The sequence below is a fragment of the Filicampus tigris genome, chromosome 21, assembly GCF_054856515.1.
Source record: "Filicampus tigris isolate MCC_2025a chromosome 21, RoL_Ftig_1.0, whole genome shotgun sequence".
Lineage (NCBI taxonomy): Eukaryota > Metazoa > Chordata > Actinopteri > Syngnathiformes > Syngnathidae > Filicampus > Filicampus tigris.
In genome coordinates this window covers 5,543,984-5,564,148 of record NC_141237.1, presented here as the reverse complement: position 1 = coordinate 5,564,148, position 20,165 = coordinate 5,543,984, and the positions used below count along the sequence as shown (strand labels likewise).

The 20,165-nt window shown below is 43.3% G+C and overlaps 2 protein-coding genes and 1 long non-coding RNA gene across 14 annotated transcripts in view; 2 read left to right on the top strand and 1 right to left on the bottom strand.

Annotated features, from left to right (window-relative positions):
- Positions 1–15,969, top strand: part of LOC147127330 (plexin domain-containing protein 2-like) — a 51,917-nt gene extending 35,948 nt beyond the window's left edge. For all 3 annotated transcript variants that reach the window (XM_086021011.1, XM_086021014.1, XM_086021012.1), the window contains 10 exons: positions 1,649–1,771; positions 3,782–3,900; positions 4,241–4,340; positions 6,309–6,404; positions 6,483–6,564; positions 9,764–9,824; positions 10,017–10,155; positions 11,367–11,405; positions 13,333–13,499; positions 13,825–15,969. In XM_086021011.1, the coding sequence (XP_085877137.1) occupies positions 1,649–1,771; positions 3,782–3,900; positions 4,241–4,340; positions 6,309–6,404; positions 6,483–6,564; positions 9,764–9,824; positions 10,017–10,155; positions 11,367–11,405; positions 13,333–13,499; positions 13,825–13,944 (1,046 nt within the window). In that variant the 3' untranslated portion in view covers positions 13,945–15,969. The remainder of the gene's footprint in view (positions 1–1,648; positions 1,772–3,781; positions 3,901–4,240; positions 4,341–6,308; positions 6,405–6,482; positions 6,565–9,763; positions 9,825–10,016; positions 10,156–11,366; positions 11,406–13,332; positions 13,500–13,824) is intronic.
- On the bottom strand, positions 13,191–19,746 carry LOC147127329 (uncharacterized). Its single transcript, XR_015084345.1, has 3 exons — positions 19,531–19,746; positions 13,812–14,074; positions 13,191–13,519 (listed from the first exon to the last, which is right to left on the bottom strand). It is a non-coding gene; the product is annotated as an uncharacterized LOC147127329 (long non-coding RNA).
- Positions 16,484–20,165, top strand: part of esyt2b (extended synaptotagmin-like protein 2b) — a 26,619-nt gene continuing 22,937 nt past the window's right edge. For 6 of the 10 annotated variants that reach the window (XR_015084343.1, XM_086021003.1, XM_086021000.1 and 3 more), the window contains exons 1-2: positions 16,496–16,588; positions 17,447–17,871. Coding sequence is in view for 8 of the 10 variants with exons in the window: in XM_086021003.1 (XP_085877129.1) it covers positions 16,555–16,588; positions 17,447–17,871 (459 nt within the window). In the remaining 2 variants the exon portion in view is untranslated. Of the gene's footprint in view, positions 16,774–17,293; positions 17,872–20,165 lie in introns of all 10 variants that reach the window. The other 4 variants (XM_086021001.1, XM_086021002.1, XM_086021006.1 and 1 more) reach the window with 4 other exon arrangements.

Genomic DNA, 20,165 nt, shown 5'->3' with positions numbered 1-20,165 from the left:
TGTTATATACGCTTGTTCGCTGGTGTGACACTTTAATCTTCTTTAGACAGTAAAATGTAAAAAACACAATCAAAGCTGCATGCATCGAAAATATGGAGCCAGACGGCGTATACAGTGTACACCGACCACGCACTTGAGCTGAAGCAACCTGGAAACGTGACGAAGGAACATTATACTTGGCTAATACATTTATCACTGGGATACATTCCAGACCCGCCCACAACAGGTGAAAATCTGCGATACTGGCCATTCAAATTTTCTCTCATTGAGTTTTCATTTCTCTACCATAAGCCATCCCAAAAGCCTTTCAGAGAACTTGGCAGTAGATCCAAGCGGCCTCCACATCCACAAACATCACCTCCCAAGATTGTTCCACACAAGCCAAGGACACAGTCAACAACCTGATTAACTCAATGTGTTGCAGCATCACATCTTAGAGTGGCCTTTTAGTGTGGACAGCCAAAGGCACACCTGATATGTCACACCTGTGAAGGGCGGGCTCACCAACAGATTTAGACACATTTGTGAACAATGTTTGAGAGGAATAGGCCAATTGAAAACGTCTTAGATCTGAGCTCATGAAAAATGGGATTGATGAAAAATGTACATTTTTTACCACTGTATAATGCGAAACGCTAAATATAAACTTTCAAACAACTGCTACTGTAACACATGAGCAGCAACACATACAACCAGAGCAAACAACAATACAGACATATAATGTAGTCTCTCGGCTCTGTGGGAACAATGAACATAATTGTCTGTATCCAGGATATACCAAGGGCGCGAACGAAATAGAAATAATCACAACAACGACAAATAATCCAGACTCCGGGAAGACTGGCGTAGTTCGAGCCAAGGCTAAAACTTTTAGCCATTTTAATCAGTGCTAAATTCCGCACTCAGAGGCTGCTCCTTTGCGATGAATGATGGGTGTTTTCTCCGTTGTGCTGGAGTCCATTAATAAGCGTGTTTACAGGTCGCTAAGTGGTGTAGATCTGGTTTGTGTCGAGCTCAGGGAACGCGTGAGGAGAAATCCATTTGCGTGCCGCTCAGAGGACGGCAGAAGTTGCCATGTGCTTGTTTTGCACTCAACGTGTGTTCATCTTGCCCATGACCTCGTGGTGATACATGAGTCACTTGGCGTATATTTGCTCAAGGCCCCTTGCAATTCGCTCCTTCTGTTTCTGATAGAGGATGCTACCACTAATTAAAACCATCACTAAAGCAGCCTGAAGCCGCACCCTGTGTCTTTTTAGGCACAAAGCAACCGTTAAAACAAGGAGGCTCTCCAGAGATGTAGTCTCAGTTTGCTCACCCAAGAACGAGGATGTACATTTTAGCAATGCCGGAAGCTACCACAAAACATTCATCCATCAATTTTCTATATTGCTTGTCCTCATTCGGGTGGGATGGATGGTTTGTTCATTAGTTCGTTAAGTCCGTAATCCATCCATCCATTGTCTACCGCTTATCCGAGGTCTGGTCGCGGAGGCAGCAGCTTCAGCAGGGAAGTCCAGACTTCCCTCTCCCCAGCAGGTCCGTAGTTACTTAGTTATTTTACTCGAAAAGGTGCAACTTCTGGGGTGTTCAGATTTTAGGTAACAGGTATAACTGTATTAATTCCTATGTTTTTGATCTCCCTCAGGGTTCATCTACACAGGCGATGTGGTGCACAGGATGCTAACTGCCACGCAGTACATAGCCCCTCTTATGGCCAACTTCGACCCCAGCGTGTCCAGAAATTCAACAGTCATCTATTTTGACAACGGTAACACCCTCTTGTTTGTTTTTTGACGCTTCAGTTTCACCACGATATGTTACCTCATCACAGAGCTTTAAACAAATAGCTCTTCTTTATGGCAAGGTGTGAAACCCTCTCGAAACTCATAATGCTCCCATAAATTTTCACTTCACGCTGAATGAATGCTGTCAGGCTCTGGTTATCCATCACATTCGTCATCATCTCATTCTGGGCCAGACTGTGTGACCTTCTGAAGCGGAGCTCACCCGACTAGGACAACACTAATCCATTCTCAGCGCGTCGCCAATATCGACAAAGAGTTTTACGGTCAGTTAGTGAGAGACACTAGATGTGAAAGTGCAAAGCTGAGGGCTAAGGGGCATAGTTGGGATTAGCATTGATATCAGTAGTTTGTTCTTTGTGCTTAAAGTTACCAGTGGAGTATATGGCACAAGGAGAATATATTACAAGCAGGGTTACTGCTTGTGTGTACACTATTAGCAATGTAGTGAAATGTAGTGGTGTTTCAGTTTAATTCACGAGTGTATTGTTAAATTTCTTGTTGCACTCTGGCGGCATGTTAAAGTGGATTCGTTAAAAAAAAACTTGGGTGAAGGATGCGATTGTCTTCCATGCATTTGTAGTTGTGATAAGGCATACAAAGACACCGAAATGATTTGTAGAAGAATCCTGAAGTAGAGGAAAGTGAGAGGGGGATTTGTGTCTGCTTAGTAAGCTGATGTCATTTAAACACTAAAGCCTTGGCCATGGATAATTTAACTAAAATGAGGTTGCGGTAGTGCAATTTGTAGTTTGTGGATTCGCTTTTGTTTGTTTGGAGCTTGCGCAGCCTGCTGAGCTGGTAAGTGGAAATAGAAACAAGGCCAGCATGTGCTCTCCCCCCCCACCCCACTCGGCCCAGTTTGCACGGCGGCCCTCCTCCGCCGAACGGGACTTGGATCAGGTCTAAGTCGCTGACAGACCTCTTCCTCGTTGTGGAGGTGCAAACAGCCGGCGCCACACTGGAGCCCGTTTTTTAACCGTCTTGACCTCGTCCTTTAGGGCTCGCAGTCCCCCGTTCCGCACATGTAAATCATTACCGGCTTTCCTGCCCCGCTGCTCTCCAGAGCTGTCAGCAGAAAGCTTGCTTTTACGTTAGATAGAAGCCCTCCGGCTGTAAAAATTGATGAGAGTGTTGGCAAACCTTGGCGCTTGCTCCTTGGGGAAGAATGGCTGTCACACCAATAGGTTGCCCACAGTCCGCTGTAAAACTAAATAGCGTCAAAGATAATGCCCGAGGGTCCTAGTACCGTAAATCCCTCATGAGCCTGTTTCTAATGGTGCTATATTATTAGACTTCTTATTCACAGGGAGTCACTTATGAGCTTGTTGATTATTTTCATGTCTGTTCATTAGCTAGCTAGTTCGTTCTTCTTCATTTAGTTACTTTTTTACTAGTGTGTTAGTTTGTTTTTTTCTTAGCTAGTTGTTGAATCCATTAGTTCATATCTGACATCTACAGGACTGGAATGAAACAGGGTCACCACGGAACATCATGAATTTTCAGTCAGACATATTTGGCCCGGTTGGGGGTCCGTTTATTTTAGTGTTACGTGTGTATGAAACTGGACCAAAATCAGATCATCCTGTAATCCATGTTAAAAGGGGCAATATACTCAAATAATAATAATCGTTCTAAGATTTTGTCTGACTAGTGTGTCGGTGAAAATATTAGGTGTTCTTTTCCCAACATAAGAAAAAACATTCACAGCAATGTCATTCGGTCCGATTTCAAACTTGCCAGAGCTACATAATCCATCATCATCATAACCGCCTTGCCTTCATTCGCTCCCCCACGGCTCGCTGTTTTTATTGCACCGGTGCTGGGCTTTCATATCAGCTCACATGCTTTTTTTAAAGCCAATCAGCTCAAACTTGCAGCAGAGGCCCGAGGTGTCTGCCAGGAAAAAAAAAAACGATTGTTCCTCTGCATGTGAAGGTTATGAGCACCGGGTGTTGTGTTTTTGACCCCTTCAGGTACCGCTCTGGTGGTGCAGTGGGACCACGTCCATCTGCAGGACAACTACAACCTGGGCAGTTTCACATTCCAGGCCACCTTGCACGATACCGGTCGCATCGTCTTTGCTTACAAAGAGGTACATCCAATTAGCTTCAATTGTGTACTAAGACTGCATTACTCACACGAGGAAAACCTTGGGCCCACTTCCAGTTCTACTACTTTTGTCGAGTATGAGTGCTCTGATGCGTACTCAACTTTGGTAGACTTTCCTTTGTCTGGCACGCTTGGAAGAAGTGGGCTGGACAGGTTATATAGTTACTGTATCGATCGTCCCTGAAATGTGCCAGTTATTTGTAATAACTGCCATTTTAAGAAAAAGAAATATACTGAATGAGAATAACTCATCCAGAGTGTAAAAAAAAAAAGCCCAAGGCACACTAGGTCCTGCTGTTCCATTTGCCTTCCTTGTCTTTCAGATTCCCGTTGAACTGTCGCAAATTAGCCCGGTTAACCACCCGGTGAAGGTGGGTCTCTCAGACGCTTTTGTGGTGGTCCACAAAATCCAGCAGATACCCAGTGAGTCTTCATCTGTAATCACAGTTTCTTTTCTTTTATGGAGCCATCACACTTTGTAGATTTTTTTTCTTCCTTATCTCTTAAACGGCATCGCTTTGGTCTTGTGAGAAGATATTTGGAGCCAGAATCATTTTCGTCAAGCATAGAAAATTATTGCAGGCGGAAGCTGATTCACTTAAAGACATGAAAAGCACAAAAAAGAAGAAATTATGCATGCCAGCAGCCAGGGTGACGTGTCGAGCCTCTAAGATTTTTTGTACAGGGGACAATTAGCCTTGTTCAGCTGCCATTTTGAAGCGCTGCGGCAACAAGGACAGATGCTTTTAAAGCTTTGCTAAGCGTTGTGTTTGTCAATGCTTGCAGTTATTGCCATTTGTTACTGAGTGAAACGTCAAAGGCAACATTCTCCACGTCCTCCTACACACTGAAAGTCGGGGTAATTGTGAAGGAATCCATTCATGTGAAGGCGTAATTACTATTTAAAAACAGGCAAAAATGTGTTTTCTCACAAAGAAAGGTACCCTAAAGCGTATTGAATTGAGCAAACTCTCTATTAGGCATGGGCAGTCCACTAAACGTCCTTGATGTTTTATGTATGTTGTTTCGAATGATAATTGCCCATAGGAGTTGTGCCGGGTTATCACTTTCCACCGCTGATGTCATGTTTTGTACTTTTTTCTACAGCAAACTCATCGATACTAGTTTGAATGTTTTCGGCACAGTTCTTGTATTGGATCCCATTAGAATCTGCAGAAATGCCAAATGTTGTCTCCAACATATGGAATAACGTGTCATTTGCTGAGCTTTAAACCTGTCATTGGTGGGTTTTCAACATATGGATCTTTTTTTCATAATTTGTTATTTATACACCTGTTCCATCAGTATTTCTACAGAAAAAAAGATACTTATACCATTTTTATATGCCACATAGGCATTACACTTTACTGTAATTATTCGTGGCTCAATTTCCCTCATGTTGAAAGTCTATTTGTAATTTGTTCCACGCCTTTTATGCACAGCTGGATCAGAATAGAATGGATTAGAATAGGTTAGTGAGCCTGTATGGCCCGTCCCAGCTTCCATAGAAATTTGGGGACCATCCTACACTCTAAAAACAGTTGGGTTAAAAATAACACCATTTTGGGTCAAAAATGGACCGAACCACAAATTGGGTCAACTTGACCCACTTTCTTGCATTGTGTACAAAACAGCCCATTTTTTGGTCAAACTGACCCAAGTAGTGGGTCTGTCCATTTCTGACCCCAAATGGTGTTATTTTCAACCCAACTGTTTTTAGAGTGTAGGGACAGAATCTTGCCCAAAAACGAGGACCACCTGTACACTCGCACCGAGTGCTGTCTGGCGCACCTCCCAAACTTTGGACACCAATGACGACAATGAGGTGCCATTCATCTCTAAGTAATTTGTGATGAATTTCCACTTGCCTGGCCTCCTTTTAATTTGTGATGCCTTTAAAGTCAATAGAATCAATCCGCTAAAAGTGTTCTCCCGGGCTTTGTGCGTTTTAACATAACAAATGATCCATTCCATCCGTTTCCTCCTCCTCTGGCTGTGGCAAACATGCACCGCCAGCAAAAAAAAAGGAGACCCCGTTTTATACACCGTCCTGAGCTTGTGAGTTATTAGGGCCGAAAAGCAATGAGAGTCGGTGATGGATCGCGTGCGTCCCTCCGTCTTCGACCGGCTTATGACTGACTCCTCACTGTTAGTGTGAATGCCCGTCAACAGCCTCTGATTTATACGGCAGAAAATTGCCGCCTCCAGTTGGCGAAGCGCACAAAGAAAGAGAGAGAGAGACATAAAGTGCAAAAAATGGGCCTCCCCCATTTGACCTCATTCTGCCTCATGCTATCTTCCCCTCTTTCTCTGGGGGCTGTTTGTCCCACTTTTTTTTTTTTTTGTATCCCCTTTTCCTCTCTCACTTCTTCGTCTTTCTCCAAAATGTAGACGTGAGGCGGCGGACCATCTACGAGTACCACCGTGTGGAGCTGACCAAGACGAGGATCACCAACTCCTCTGCCGTGGAATTTACACCATTGCCCAGTAAGAGACATTCGCTGATCAATTGCTCTCTCTTATCTGTCCATGTCTTGGATTTGAGTGAGCGTTTCCCCTCTCCAGCGTGTCTCCAGTTCACCTCTTGTGGGACGTGCATCTCCTCCCAGGTTAACTTCAACTGCAGCTGGTGCCATCGACTCAACAGGTTGGTTGAGCTACACATCTCAAGATTTGTCTGAAAATAACTCAAGACAGAGAGAAATGTCCTCGGTTTAGCTGAACGGGCCTTCAAAAGATGGGATAAGATCTATTTAACTTTTTAAGCATCACGATGCATTTTAGTGATATCCTTGAACGTGATCATAAAATACGATATTCCGTTTTTACGGAATATGATATTACGGATGATCTGCTCTGGCAGGATGTTGAACAAAGTGCATTTACTGGGACGCCCATTTATTAGTATTGATGTTTTACTTGCCTTTTATGGCTCTTTTGTGTAAATACATATGGCACATGCACTCGTAAAAAGGGGCACACTGTCCACAAATCATCCTGCTCGTACATCCTGGTAATGATCTGTAAAAGACATTACTTCCTCTAGACGGTATAACGGTCTGGCATTCCTCTTTCCGCAAATTATTCAAATGTCGAAAAATTGCAATGTCTGACATTCGTTGGATTGCTACTTTGGTTCCAACTGACCACAGCACCTTCTCCCAAGCCTCAAATCATTGAAATGTTCAAACTTAAGGCATACCTGTGCCTTCTTAAGCAGGGATCGCCGCAGGATTCCAGTCATTTACGGTGGTGTGTGACCAAATGTTTTCCTTGATGATTGAGGTCCCAATTGCCTTCAGATCATTAAAGGGAAAATCAACCCAAACATATTTTTTCCAGGAATATGTTCCCAGCAGGCCCACTAGTTGAGACATGGCATTCTGATTAATATTGCCTTTGTGGAATATGAGTTAAGCAGCAAAAACCACCTCTTTTTAGCCATCTCAGGGGGCGGTCATTTTGTCACTTATGTCGACTGAAAATGACATCGCAACTGCTCAGGACTCAGGCAACGACCAATCACGGCTAAGCTTCAGAAAACAGGTGAGCCATGATTGGTCATTACCTGAGCCCTGAGCAGTTGTGAGGTCATTTTCAGTCGACAGAATTGACAAAATGGCCGCCCCCAGAGATGGCTAAAAACGGTTGGATTAATTCTTATTCCACAAACGCAATATTTATCAGAATGCCTTGTTTCAACTAGTGGGCTTGCATAGAACATATTCTTGCAAAAAAATATCTTTGGGTTGACTTCTACATTAACACGTTCCTGCTGTGTACATTGAGACCGCTACTTGATAACTTTTGACAGCTCTTTAGACTTGAGTCAAGGTTTGAAAGAGATTGGAAGGTAAGATAATATCAAGATAAGTTGATAAGATAAGTCTGTCTCGTGCACTTTGAATGCCTTCTGTATGAAATATTAATCTTTTATTTTGTACTTAATTACGTGACCGGCTCCCACGGGCTTGGTTATTTAGGACTCACCCCGGGACTCGCTTTTTAAACAGAAACAAAGTCATTCGCGTAAAAAATATATATATAATGTGGGTAATTTATGGAGGGATGCTGTTCGCCTGTAGCTGCCATCTTATTAAGCCGCATTTTAATTAGCTATCCAAGTGTGTTTAAACAACGGCTCGGCACGCTTCAGCCCCTTTGTATCCGTCTGCTCGCTTCCTCTGCAGGTTACGCTAATTAAAAAGCACGCCCGGCCTCCTGGGGCTGCGCGGTTAATGCGAGGCGCTGACATTTTAAAGAGAACGAACCGAACGAACACGAGGCACACAGCTCGTGCAGGTCAAGGCTGGAGCAGCGCCATGGAAAAAAAAATAGGCCAGATGCCTTCAGTGAATTCATTGGGGCTACTGTGGGTCGGAAGTGCCGGCCAACATTCGGGGGGCATATTGACTTGAAACACTCAGCTGTGACACCTCACAAATGACTGAAAAGAGAAATAATGACTTTCCAAAAGCCACTTTTTTCCACGTTAAAGCGACGCCATAACAGCGATCCCAAATCGGGAAAAGGCAGCTGTATTTAAAATGAAAATACAGCACATATTCTGCCTAACGACGCTTGTCATCACCGCCTATTATTGCAGTCTGTTCTAACTTCAGCACATTTGGTTGAGTTTCATCACATCAGTGCTTTCTTCACGTCAACCGCTCTCCAGCCGCACCTCGTCCCAAATTAGTTATTGATATTGGAATGAATGACAGCACGGCCCATTTTTGGCGGTGCCGTTCAGACGTAACAAAAAGCTGCTCACACCACACCTGCTGTGCTCTATTTCATGCGATCTCACAGTCTGGGGAAACGTGTGGGGATTAAGAGGAGGATTCTGTCTTGCCCGATTGAGCTGATGAGGTTGATTATGTTCACAATCGAGGGAGGGATAAAAGGAGCGGCATGATTAAAGCTGAAGGAAACTTCTTCCGTGGTGATATGGCGACGAAGGGAATCAAGCATGCTGGATGTGTGCTAAAGTTCTGTCGGACTGTGCATCGTGTAACAAGGGGGATGGGCTGTCAGCAGGGTTCACCACAGGGGGGAATTACATTTGAACCACTGGAGGATTTGAAGCCGCCGCCTCAAATACTGTCTGACTTTTGAAGGTTTTTTTTTTTTAAGTCAAAGTCACGCAATCCACCCGAGACCACCTTCATCCCAACCCCCACGGCCCGCTGCGCTCCCTTCCTCGGAAAGATTCCTTTCCCTGACGGTCCCGGGGGATGACGGAGGCAGGAAAACTGGTTTCTTGAAGCAAATAGAGGATTGCTTGATTTAAAGTGAAAGTCAACCCAAACATATATTTTTTTCAAGAATATGTTCTAGTTGAAACAAGGCATTATGATCAATATTGCGTTTGTGGAATAAGAGTTCGTCCACCCGTTTTTAGCCATCTCTGGGGGTGGCCATTTTGTCATTTCTGTCGACTGAAAATGACATCACAACTACTCAGGGCTCAGGTAACGACCAATCACGGCTGACCTGTTTTCTGAAGCTGAGCCGTGATTGGTCGTTATCTGAGCCCTGAGCTTCTGTCGACAGATGTGACAAAATGGCCACCCCCTGAGATAGCTAAAAATGAGTGGATTTTGCTGCTTAACTCATATTCCCACAAACGCAATATTAATCAGAATGCCGTGTTTCAACTAGTGGGCCTGCTGGGAATATATTCTTGAAAAAAATATGTTTGGGTTGATTTCCCCCCTTTAAAACAGTAAAAAAAAACAAAAAAAGATCCAGGTTCCCGTTCAGCTCAGTTTGCTGCATGGCTCTCTATTGATCGATCGATCAGTTAAGTGGATTTTCACTGATTGATTGTCGTCTTCACTCAGATGCTCCAGTGGATTTGACCGTCATCGGCAGGACTGGGTGGACAACAGCTGCCCGGATGAGGTCAGAGATCAGAATCAATATTTGAGTTGTCAAAACAATACTCAAGTAGTCTGGACCAATACTCGGGTAGTCAGCCGCAATATACTGCTACTTAGCAGCGATAGCCAAGCAATCGGGAACTCCGATGCCCTGCTTGTAAGGAAAACATTAGGACCCATCAAACATAAACTTTTTTTTGACTTCTTTTTCCAGACAAAGGACAAGCTGTGTGACATCATTGACACCACGTATCTCTACCCCTTCACCACATCTGTTGGCGCCAAGACCACGCCCAGAAGCAAAGAAGTCCCAGCATCCACCTCACAGCCCCCAACCAGCGCCCCAACCGAAGGTGAAGTGCAGAACACCACTTTTGCCTTGTCACGGCAAACAGCTGATGGATGATCGGATCTCACATCTTCTCTTCTTAAAACTCCTGCTTGTCCCTCTGAGGGAGTTTTGCATGAAAGGCTGCGGGGTCACACTTTGATATTGCAGCATTAAGCCCGAGCACATGATCCGCCGCACCCCGGCGGGAGGCCAAACGCAGGATGTTCTCTCTCATGCAAATCCAGTGTGAAAGTCACATTCTTTTGCTGACGATAGCAGAATGGACAAGGTGTCCTTCAAACTTTGTTTACTCCTTTGTTCTTCGTTTTTTTTTTTATTTCTATGCCCATAGAAGTTCAGGTAAATAATCATGCCGACCTTTCAGCTCTTTTGAATTATTTTAATGACGGTGTCAGAAGTAACCGTTAAAGTGATCTTGAAGGGATGTTTATAAGCAGCTCATCCGAAACAATGCGTAAAAATGTCTTGTATTTTTCATTATAGTCACTTTTCGTTTTGACTTTTGTTTTTGGAATTCAGTTAGTTTTAATTCGTTTGTAGAGCTGGTTTATTCTTTTTTGAAAAGCTTCTGTTAATTTTAGTATTATTTATTGTATTTTTTTTTTAATATGGAGTATTTTTCAAGTGCACAATATTAAAAACATTTTTTTTTTCTCCACACAATACTTACTGTGTGGAAATGAACAGAAGTTATTAATTTGGTCCCTCATGGCTCCTGTCTCGTTCCACTGACGTTGCTGATCCATATGCATGATTGCTTTGGATTGCCTTTAATTAGCTGCTTGTTTGCATTTGCCCATCTGATTTTCAAACTTCAGACACACCAAAGCGTGTCTGTAAATTTACATGAAAGATCCTTTTGAATTAATTTGTCCAGTGAAACACGTCTGGTGGTGCCTCATTTGCATATGGTGAATCCTTGTGTGTTTTATGTGTCTGCGTGAAGAAGTGGGTCACGCTACATTTCCATACCTCACACGTACATTTAACCCTACAGTCTGCTCTAAATCTCTGAATTATACATGTATACGTGCCCGGATCGCTCTGTTGTACATTATCGTTGAAGAATGCATTTTTAATCCAGTGTTAAAAATTACAAGTTGAAAATAAAACCTTGAAGGAGCAATTAATTTGGTTTGCAGCTGGCCATAAACAAACTACAGAGAGAAATATTGATTATTTTGTCTGACTGATTTGTTTGTGCCCTCGCAGATGATACCAAGATTGCGCTGCATCTCAGAGAAAATCAAGGTATGTGCGTCATGTTGTCACCACAGTGTTTATGGAGGCTTTGTTTTTATCGTAGTCAGCAGTTAGTTTTTTCCTGAAGGATGCCACTCTGGCAGGCTGCTGAGGAGCCGTTTTGAACATTCTCACTTAAATACTCAAGTAGTTAGGAACTATACTTGAAATAGTGGTCAGGAAATGTATTTTTTTAGGACTCCTAGCCTTCGTATTATATAATACTCAGGTAGCGCCACATCATCACAGGCGATGTGCAGTAGTTATGACCTTCAGACGCCTGAGTTGGAGTTGTTCATGGAATCCCGTCGGTCACATATGAAGAAGGCTCATCTTTAAAACATGGCGGCGCTGCACAACAGCGCACTGCTTTTATTGTATTCATTTGAGTACACCAGCATTCACTGTGTCTTCAGGCTCAAGGCCGCTTGAGACTCACATCAGGGCGAAATTAATCTGCCAGCATTTTAAGAGGACGTCTCTGAAGCTTTACAAGCGCAAACGTATGATGTGCGTGTGCAGCAAGTGTGTCTCATCAAAGTTTTCACAGCACCGTTTTTGTGATGTGAATAATGTCATGTTTTGCATTAGAAAATGAAAGAAATTACATTTTTTTTTTAAACGTATTTTTCGAAAGTTATAGTCATTATGGGCGATGGTGTGTAATCTGAAGGATTTTTAAAAATCAATTTATGAATTAAGGCGATAACAAAATGTGTAAAAAAAGAGAAGTGCTGCGACTACTTTCCATCGTCTTCCAACATGTTGCTTTGTAATAATAAAGCGAGGCTCCACTTTGCGCTGCTCGGCGTCAGTCTTCGCAGATGTCAAGGTCCCGCAATGGGAACCAGTATAAATCTGCTCGTTTAAAGGAAGCAGAGCCGCGGCATTTACCTCCTGCAGGTTCTACAGCTGCTCCGTCGTTGGAATCTCATCAGCTCTACCAGGCTGCTAACAGCCTGTAGCATCACGCCGGGCTTTTAAATTTCCCAGCGTGTGAATGCCATTTAAGAGCCTGTTGTACAGGTTTGATTGTTATGCGTGCTGGAAATCAATGAGAGCGAGCAATCCAAGGGAGATGCTGATATAATGGCGAGCTCGGCGCAGGCTATACTATGCTGCTAATTAAAAGCACAATAGGAGGAGATACATTTAGAGAAAATGGCGTGGAAATGTTCCATACTGTTTGCTTTGAAAATGATTGACTCGCTTTTCTGAGATGTGCACGCCAATGCCGTTTTTGTTGCTGTTCCTCATAAACAGTCACAATCATCAATACCGTTTCCGGGAGGGCATTCAAAAAGCCAGGACGGCCTACAAGGCTGAATGGAGAATAAATGGATTAGCGCTGGCTTTCCAGTGATCTTTGTCAGCATCCAGGGGACCAACACCTCTTGCTCCCTTTGTATGGAATGTATAGCGTTGACCTTGACTTGACTTGCCATCAATTTTTGCTTATACGTTCTGAAGCGCTGCAGCTCATGAATGGCTAAAAAGAGAACCTCTTTGCTTTAAGCCAAGCATCCTCTGTGACCTTTTTTAAACAAACCATCCCAAAGAGGACATACAGGCCACTGCGACCTTCGATCCAATCACCGCAAATGACTTTGAATTTGTTTTTAATGAGCTCAAATCATGTTTATTATTCAAACTATAGCACTTGTCCACTTCCTGACATGGTATTTGGGCTTTACAAGACAAGTAAGGCTGGATGTTGAGCGCCTCCAGCTGGCTGACAGGAGAACAGCAAAACACAGAACTCCATATCCCTTTTTTTTTTTTTTTTTTTTTTTTTTTTTACAGATTTTTCCAATGAAATTATGAAATAAAATACATTAGTATGACTGCTACTTTTTTGTTACTACTAATATAGCAATAATAATAGTATGCAGCAACCTGCCTAAAGGATGTCATGATTCCTCGTGTGTGTTTGCAGTGATGCCAGCAGACAGCGCGGCGGACCGCACGACGGGTGCACACCCCCTGCACACGGGTTTGATCCTGGGCGTCCTGCTGGTGATGCTCATCATGGTGGCGGGCGTGATGCTCACCGTCTACATCTACCATCACCCAATGTCAGCCGCCAGCCTCTTCCTGATCGAGGTGAGCCATGCACTTGAAAGCTGCAGAGTGAAACATCCGGTGCATTAATATTTATTGCTAAATATGTAGATTAGGGCTGCAATGATTGCAAGCAAAACGACAAATTGTTCAGACCTTGTTCTAACTAGCGATGGTAGGCTAAATTAAATGAGCTAACGTTGTGTTGGCAGTCGTAGACTTTTCTTTGAAATCGAGTTATTCGAATTGCAAAATCGATTGGCTGCAGCAGTGGCAGAAATAGTCAGCAGCATTGTACGTTTGTAAGTACCGGTAATATCATTTATGTGCCGTGTTTTCCCGTGCGTCACCCACCGTCTGTCCTCAGAGACGGCCGAGCAGATGGCCGGCCATGAAGTTCCGCCGTGGCTCGGGCCACCCGTCTTACGCCGAGGTGGAGCCGGCGGGCCACGAGAAGGAGGGCTTCATCGTGTCCGAGCAATGCTGAGGGCCAAATTCCCAGCCGGCGAGAGACGTCGTCGCCGGGATCATCCTGGATCTGGAGAACGGACTCGTTATGCCGAGCAACTGAGGAGGTGGACGCCACGGAAGGACAACATGGCTGCCTTGACTGCATCCTGTATGGCATCAGGAGAGAATGACATCATATATACATGTTTTCCAAAACAATGTGTGAATGGATTTAATCTTTATTGTTGCTGGGGTTCTACAATATAGGCTTTGAATGTCCATCCTCTTCTGTCTTACTTTGCTTTTTCTTTGCACGGCATGTTTTCACAGGCCTTTATTTTTTCAAACAACACCCTCAACTGCTTTTCCACAGTGTTGATGTGCACACCGAACCTGCACAAGTCCACATCATCTTTCACAGCAAAGTCCAGAGAATTGTGGTTTCATTGATGTTAAGGATAAAGTGGTAATATTACAATAACTTCAAAAGTCACATTTTCTCTATAAAAATTCAGTATATGAGAATGAAGTCCTCTTTTTCAGGGGAAATGTGTAGAGTAAAAAAAATAATATTTTACATTTCTTTGCTACCGTGCCGTTATGTGTCAGAGAAGTTTGCACTTTTTTTTTTTTTTTTTACATGTGCTACTAATGCAAAATGACAAGACAGGCGCTTGTGAGTGTGTATGACCAATCTATTTTCTTATTATGTGTGTGAATGGAAAAACAAATGGACAAAAAACAAGTGTCTTTAGTTGTAGTTGGATTTTCACCAGCTGGATGTGCACATATGGATTGTTCATTGATTAGTCAAATCAACACACTGGTCCTGCTTTTGATCCTGTTTTGATTGGACAGTGTGTTGCTTTCTCTTTCTTTTTTTTCTTTTTTTTTTTGACTGGGTAGAGTGTTAGTTTCCATTGTTCTGATTGGACTGTGTGTTGCCAGCGTGAACCCAGTACTGCCTCACACATGAAATATACAGTACAATACAATAATAATACACCATGGCCAAAACATTTGCAGATTCAGGTAAATTGTGGCTAACATTTGCAGTATGGCTGCAAAGTACAGAGAAAAATATTTTTATAAGTGTCCTTTTCTACTGCAAACTGAAACTATTCCAGTCTTTATTTTCACACATCAGCATATATGTATATATTTTTAACACACATTTCAGAAATTAGCCCAACGCTAAGCTGAAATTCTACTGAAAAATTTATGTGCAATGTAACACTTTTCAATGTTCAAATTAAAGATTCATCCTTTTTTTTGAAAATGTTCTTTTGCCATGGCCAAAGACCATCTTGTGCGTAGTTCAACCTGTCGTACCTCACATACTTTAACCATTGTCTATTAAATAGCTTTACATGGGCTATCACGCGTAAATGCAAGAGTTTGTTGCATAATTAAACATTTAAATTTTTCCTTTCACAATCAAGGTGCTCAAAAGGTAGGCAGGGTCATTAGCATGCGTGGCTAACTATCCTAGGAACCAAGGTAACTAATTATAATAACAACATTAATTCTCCGCGTTTGTAGTTTTTTTATTGCATAGTCTTTATGTATATGCGTACTGAAAATGCATAATTGGATTTTGAATACAGTATTCATAAATATGAGACATGGTATTGGCCAATTTAAGACAAGCTAGCATTAGCGTGCTTCTCACTCATGCTAAGAAATTAGCAGTAGCACGGCCCGGGCTGTCGCTATGCTGCCCCTAGAGGTGCGCAATGTAACAACACGTGGAAAACAACGGTCTTTCGTATTTGAATGTGATCATTGAATATTTATTTTAAAGGTTTCGCAGAGAGTAGCAGATTACCCGAATGTAATAGCATTTCAAAAGAAAACAAATATACTGACGCCTGAAACTGCAAGTGTTTGTGGACCGACTCAATTCTTTCCACTCGTTCAATGGTGATAACTGGCTGACTGTTATTAATTTCTGCTTCAGATTGGATTTTTTTCCTCCTGTCTTATTCCGCACCAATCTCAATCTTGTAATTATATTTTGGGATTGAATACATTGAATAAAAACAATGGTTTAAAAAACAAATACCCTGGTTTTATGATCGTAAAGGCCGATTGTTTTCAGTAGTGCTGGTACGGTATACCTAATGAGGTGGTCCATAATTCTCCGCCGCCCTCTTGTGGTGACGAGAAATAGCACACGAAATATTTAACAATACAGTATTGTACATGTAATAAATAGCTTCGAATATATATTTTTTGTTATTATTAAGGGACCTAAAACCTCCCCTTCGCTAAATGGCATTACAAGGAATTGTGACGTGAAAAGCACAGTGGTGGTCCGGTGAGAGTGGAAACAATTTGAAAACAATTTGTCGACAGGCGGATGCGGATAGAACTTTTATCATTCTCGCCCGTGTGGTAACGTTAAATAAATAAATGTGGTTTTGTGTTTGCTTGTTTTTTGGTAATTTTATTTGCTGCCTTTCTACTGCTCCACACTCCAGTCCGTTAAGCGGCGGTAATGCATCAAAAGTTGGTTTGCCAACTGCCACAGAAAATTCAAGAGAGGAGGAAGAAGAAGAAGGTTGGCATTGATTGGTGGACATCAGTCGTGCAGGTCAATTGGAGACAGGTGTGCACAAGGGGATTCATCAAGTGCAGTGGCAAGATGGCGACTGAGTGCGTGTTCTTTTCTCAGCTAAGTGAGTACACGAGTAAACGTTTGTCGTCTGTTGCCCTTTCAAACAATGACATTTTGATGTTGGTTCTGAGTGTCTCGGCCATTGGGTTCAAAAGTTGTGGTCAAAAAACGTCCTCCACTTAGAAATGAGTTCGGTGTGTCGTACTACTTGTCCCCAGCAGAGAGAGTGCTTCCCGTATGGTTGAGGTTCGTACAGTACTGTATTTGGTTTCAGTCATTTGATATTTTGTCATTTTCAAAGGAAAATTGCGTGTTTAAAAAAAGAAACGTCATTTGATGGCGAATCATTAAAGCCGCCAAGGAAATACCCTGTAGTTTGCAACCGTGGAGGACGCGTCACTTTCCACTTGACAACAGGCTTGTTAATCGATGGCCTCGATCAATTGGTTCATCCGTATCGATTCCTTTAGAATTATGATTAAATATAATTAATAAATGATAACAGAAGTATATCATGAATCTTGTTTCGTCTCATTACGTCCAAAATGTTGAACATATTGTCAAATTAATACCGTTTACAATGAAAGTCAAGCAGTTCAAGTCCAGTGATTAGTAACAGTGTAAGTTTGCGTTTCCTTCAAATGACCGTTAGATGGTGCTCTTTTTCAATTTATTTAAGCTTGAGCTTTATTCGAAGGGGATGAACAGACACGTTCAAGCGCATGATCCCCTGTGCATGTTTTGGGAATGTTCATTCCCACCCCAGAGTAAGCGTCGGAGCCGTGAGCCTCTGCAGCTTAGTCGCTGCAACCAGAGGAATGGCTTCTAAGGGCTCCCCGTGAGGGTTATGGGTCACCAGCGGCGTCCATGTGAAGCAACCGCACCGCCTTTCCCTTTCCATTTGGACGCTCGGAACAAGGAGACATGTCCAGAGACAGCATGACGGCCGTGCGAGGAGCCCACGGTGCGAGCACCAGCACCACCGCGGCGGCGTCGCCCAAAGAGAACGGCCATGCCGCACCGAGTCCCGCTGCGCCCGGCGCCCGCTTCCATCGCCCCTCTGCGGGGAATACGCCCGGCGATGACAGCCCGGTGTCGGCCACCAGCGAGCTGACGCAGACGTGGGTGCAATTCGCCAAGACCTTTGTGCTCATTTTCCCCATTTACGCGCTGGGCTACTTTGAGTTCAGCTTCAGCTGGATGCTGATCGGACTCGTGGTTTATTTCTGGTGGAAGAGAAATGCCGGAGGGAAGCGGAGCCGCTTGAGTCGGGCTTTGGCATTCTTTGAGCGGGAGGAGAGGAGCCTCGCGACGGGTCTGACCACCTCGGACCTACCGCCGTGGGTAAGACGCCCGGTCTACCACCTGTACTACTATAACTTTGCCTGTCAGCTGACTGGAGGTGTAAAGCTGTGACTGGCGACCAGCTGTCCATTCTCACCCCCACGTAAGGCGGTGACGTTAGACCTCGGCCTGAGCTAAATACAGCAAGCCGGGTACAATGGTAAACCAGACACCCTGTTATTTTGGGATGGAGCCTACTCACGTCTCTCTTTTAGTCACTTTTTATCAGTGTAACAGGTAGTGTTAAAGATTTGGTATCAGTTTGATACCAAGTAAATACAGAGCCTGTATTTCTAACACTATCAGTTTTGGTGATACTCGTTATGATTTATCCCATAAAGGACTAAAAACAGATGTTGATATTTTGGACTCTAGAATGTACACTATTTTTTTTTTAGTTACTTTTTGTCAATGTTGCATCAGCTAGTGAAGTGTTATACTGCAAGATTTGGTATCCAAATAAACTGAGGTGGGCATTGTCTGTTTTCCTCACTTTTAACAGGGTAACAGATACTTGTATGCAACAGCACGATTCGGTATAGGTACCAAATACAGTAACACATTGCCAGTTTTGCTGATACCAATACTTGTATTGACAATACTTCTGATAATTATACCAGATTTTAATATTTAGTCTGTGATCTGTTTCTGATTCATCTCTTTAGTCACTTTTTAGCATTAGCTGGTCAAGCTGTGCCATACTGGCAGACTTGTTCTCTAGTCGATACCAGGTAAACACCGGTCCAGTATCGCTGATACTCTAATTGATATCTAGGGATCTTGTCTGTGTTATAGTCTATTTTTATTTTTTTTTAAACATCAGTACGTATTGGTATGGGTACTGCAAGATTTGGCATCGGCCCAATACCAAGTTTATACAATTCCACAATCACCAATTTGTAATGCCAGACTCTCACAAAATGTGCCACTGCATTTTTTTTTTTTTTTTGGTGTTATTTGCTACAGTCAACAGTTTTCTCTCCAAATGACTGTCGTGAAAGTACCGTTCACAGCTGCCTGTCCAGACATTATCCTGACGTGGCCTCATCTCACAGTCACCGCTTGCTTGCAATCCCTCATAAAATAAATGAACAAATAAAATAAAGTTGCAAGCTGACTTTTTGCTGACTCGGACCTGAGGATGCACAATAGTGCTGCTTAGCGCAAAGAGCATCCCACTTACAGGGAAAAGAAAGCATGGTGCAACCGCAGTGTCTGCAGCTTTAATTGAAGAAACAGACAGTGAGGCGCTACTACGTGTTTATCAGTTATGTCACGTGGGAGTATCTACAATGAACATGATTGGTCGTTGGACAGCTCTCCTCACCCCTTGGCTACCTAAAGTTTAAAATAAACAACTAACGCGGTCGCTTGTGTCACATCACAGGTGACAATTCCGGTTGTTGGACTTCTCTCCTCACCGCTTGCCTGCCTCACAAACACCCAGTCGCTCCACTTATAAAGCAGCTCTGTTAAAAAAAAACATTTGATTGGCTGAGTTGTGTCATAGTATTTATCAATGTGTATCAGTCTCCCGTGTGCATAAATTTACTGTTATCGCTACTGGAAATAACCGAATGACAAGATTTGTTAAAAAGGCATCTGGTTCTGAGGAATTCTGAATTACAAGACATCGCAATCTGTGGGTCTCAATACTACCTCTCTGTCTCAAAGATTCTTCAATCTCCATCAGCATCCATTTTCCACACGAGGTGAAATTTTGCAGTGCCTTTACCTGCGCTTGCACTGCCAAATCAATAAAGCGCACTTGCTTCCTTTTTTTTCCGCCCCAACCGCTGCAGCTTGGGGTGTCAGTGTCCCTCACAATTCTATCCACAGCCTCCTCATCCACGCTGTTGCTGCCTTAACCCTGTCCCGACTTCTCACTTTTGTCTTTGTTGCTGTTGAGCTCATAACAAGACGACTCAATACGTCGCTCTAAGTAGGACTTCATGTTCCTGTCGCCACTTCATCCCCGCGATGTCATAAACGCCGCATAAGTACTTTGGCAGGGGGCTCCGGTGGGAATGGCACCGTGTTCTGACTGCTTGACTGCGTGCCATAACTCACACTGCTGCATTTTGGGGGGTGGAGTTGCGGGGGGGGGGGTGTCTGTGTAGTAGCATTGACTGGATGGCGAGGCATCTCCTTTGGCCCGTTTTCAATCAATACCTCATTGACTGTTGGAGCCAAGCTAGCTAAGCGTCACTGTAGCGGAAAAAGCTGTGAGACTGTCAGCAATGTTGAGGATTACCTTGATGGATTGGATTTGTGCTCATTAACATCAATGAACT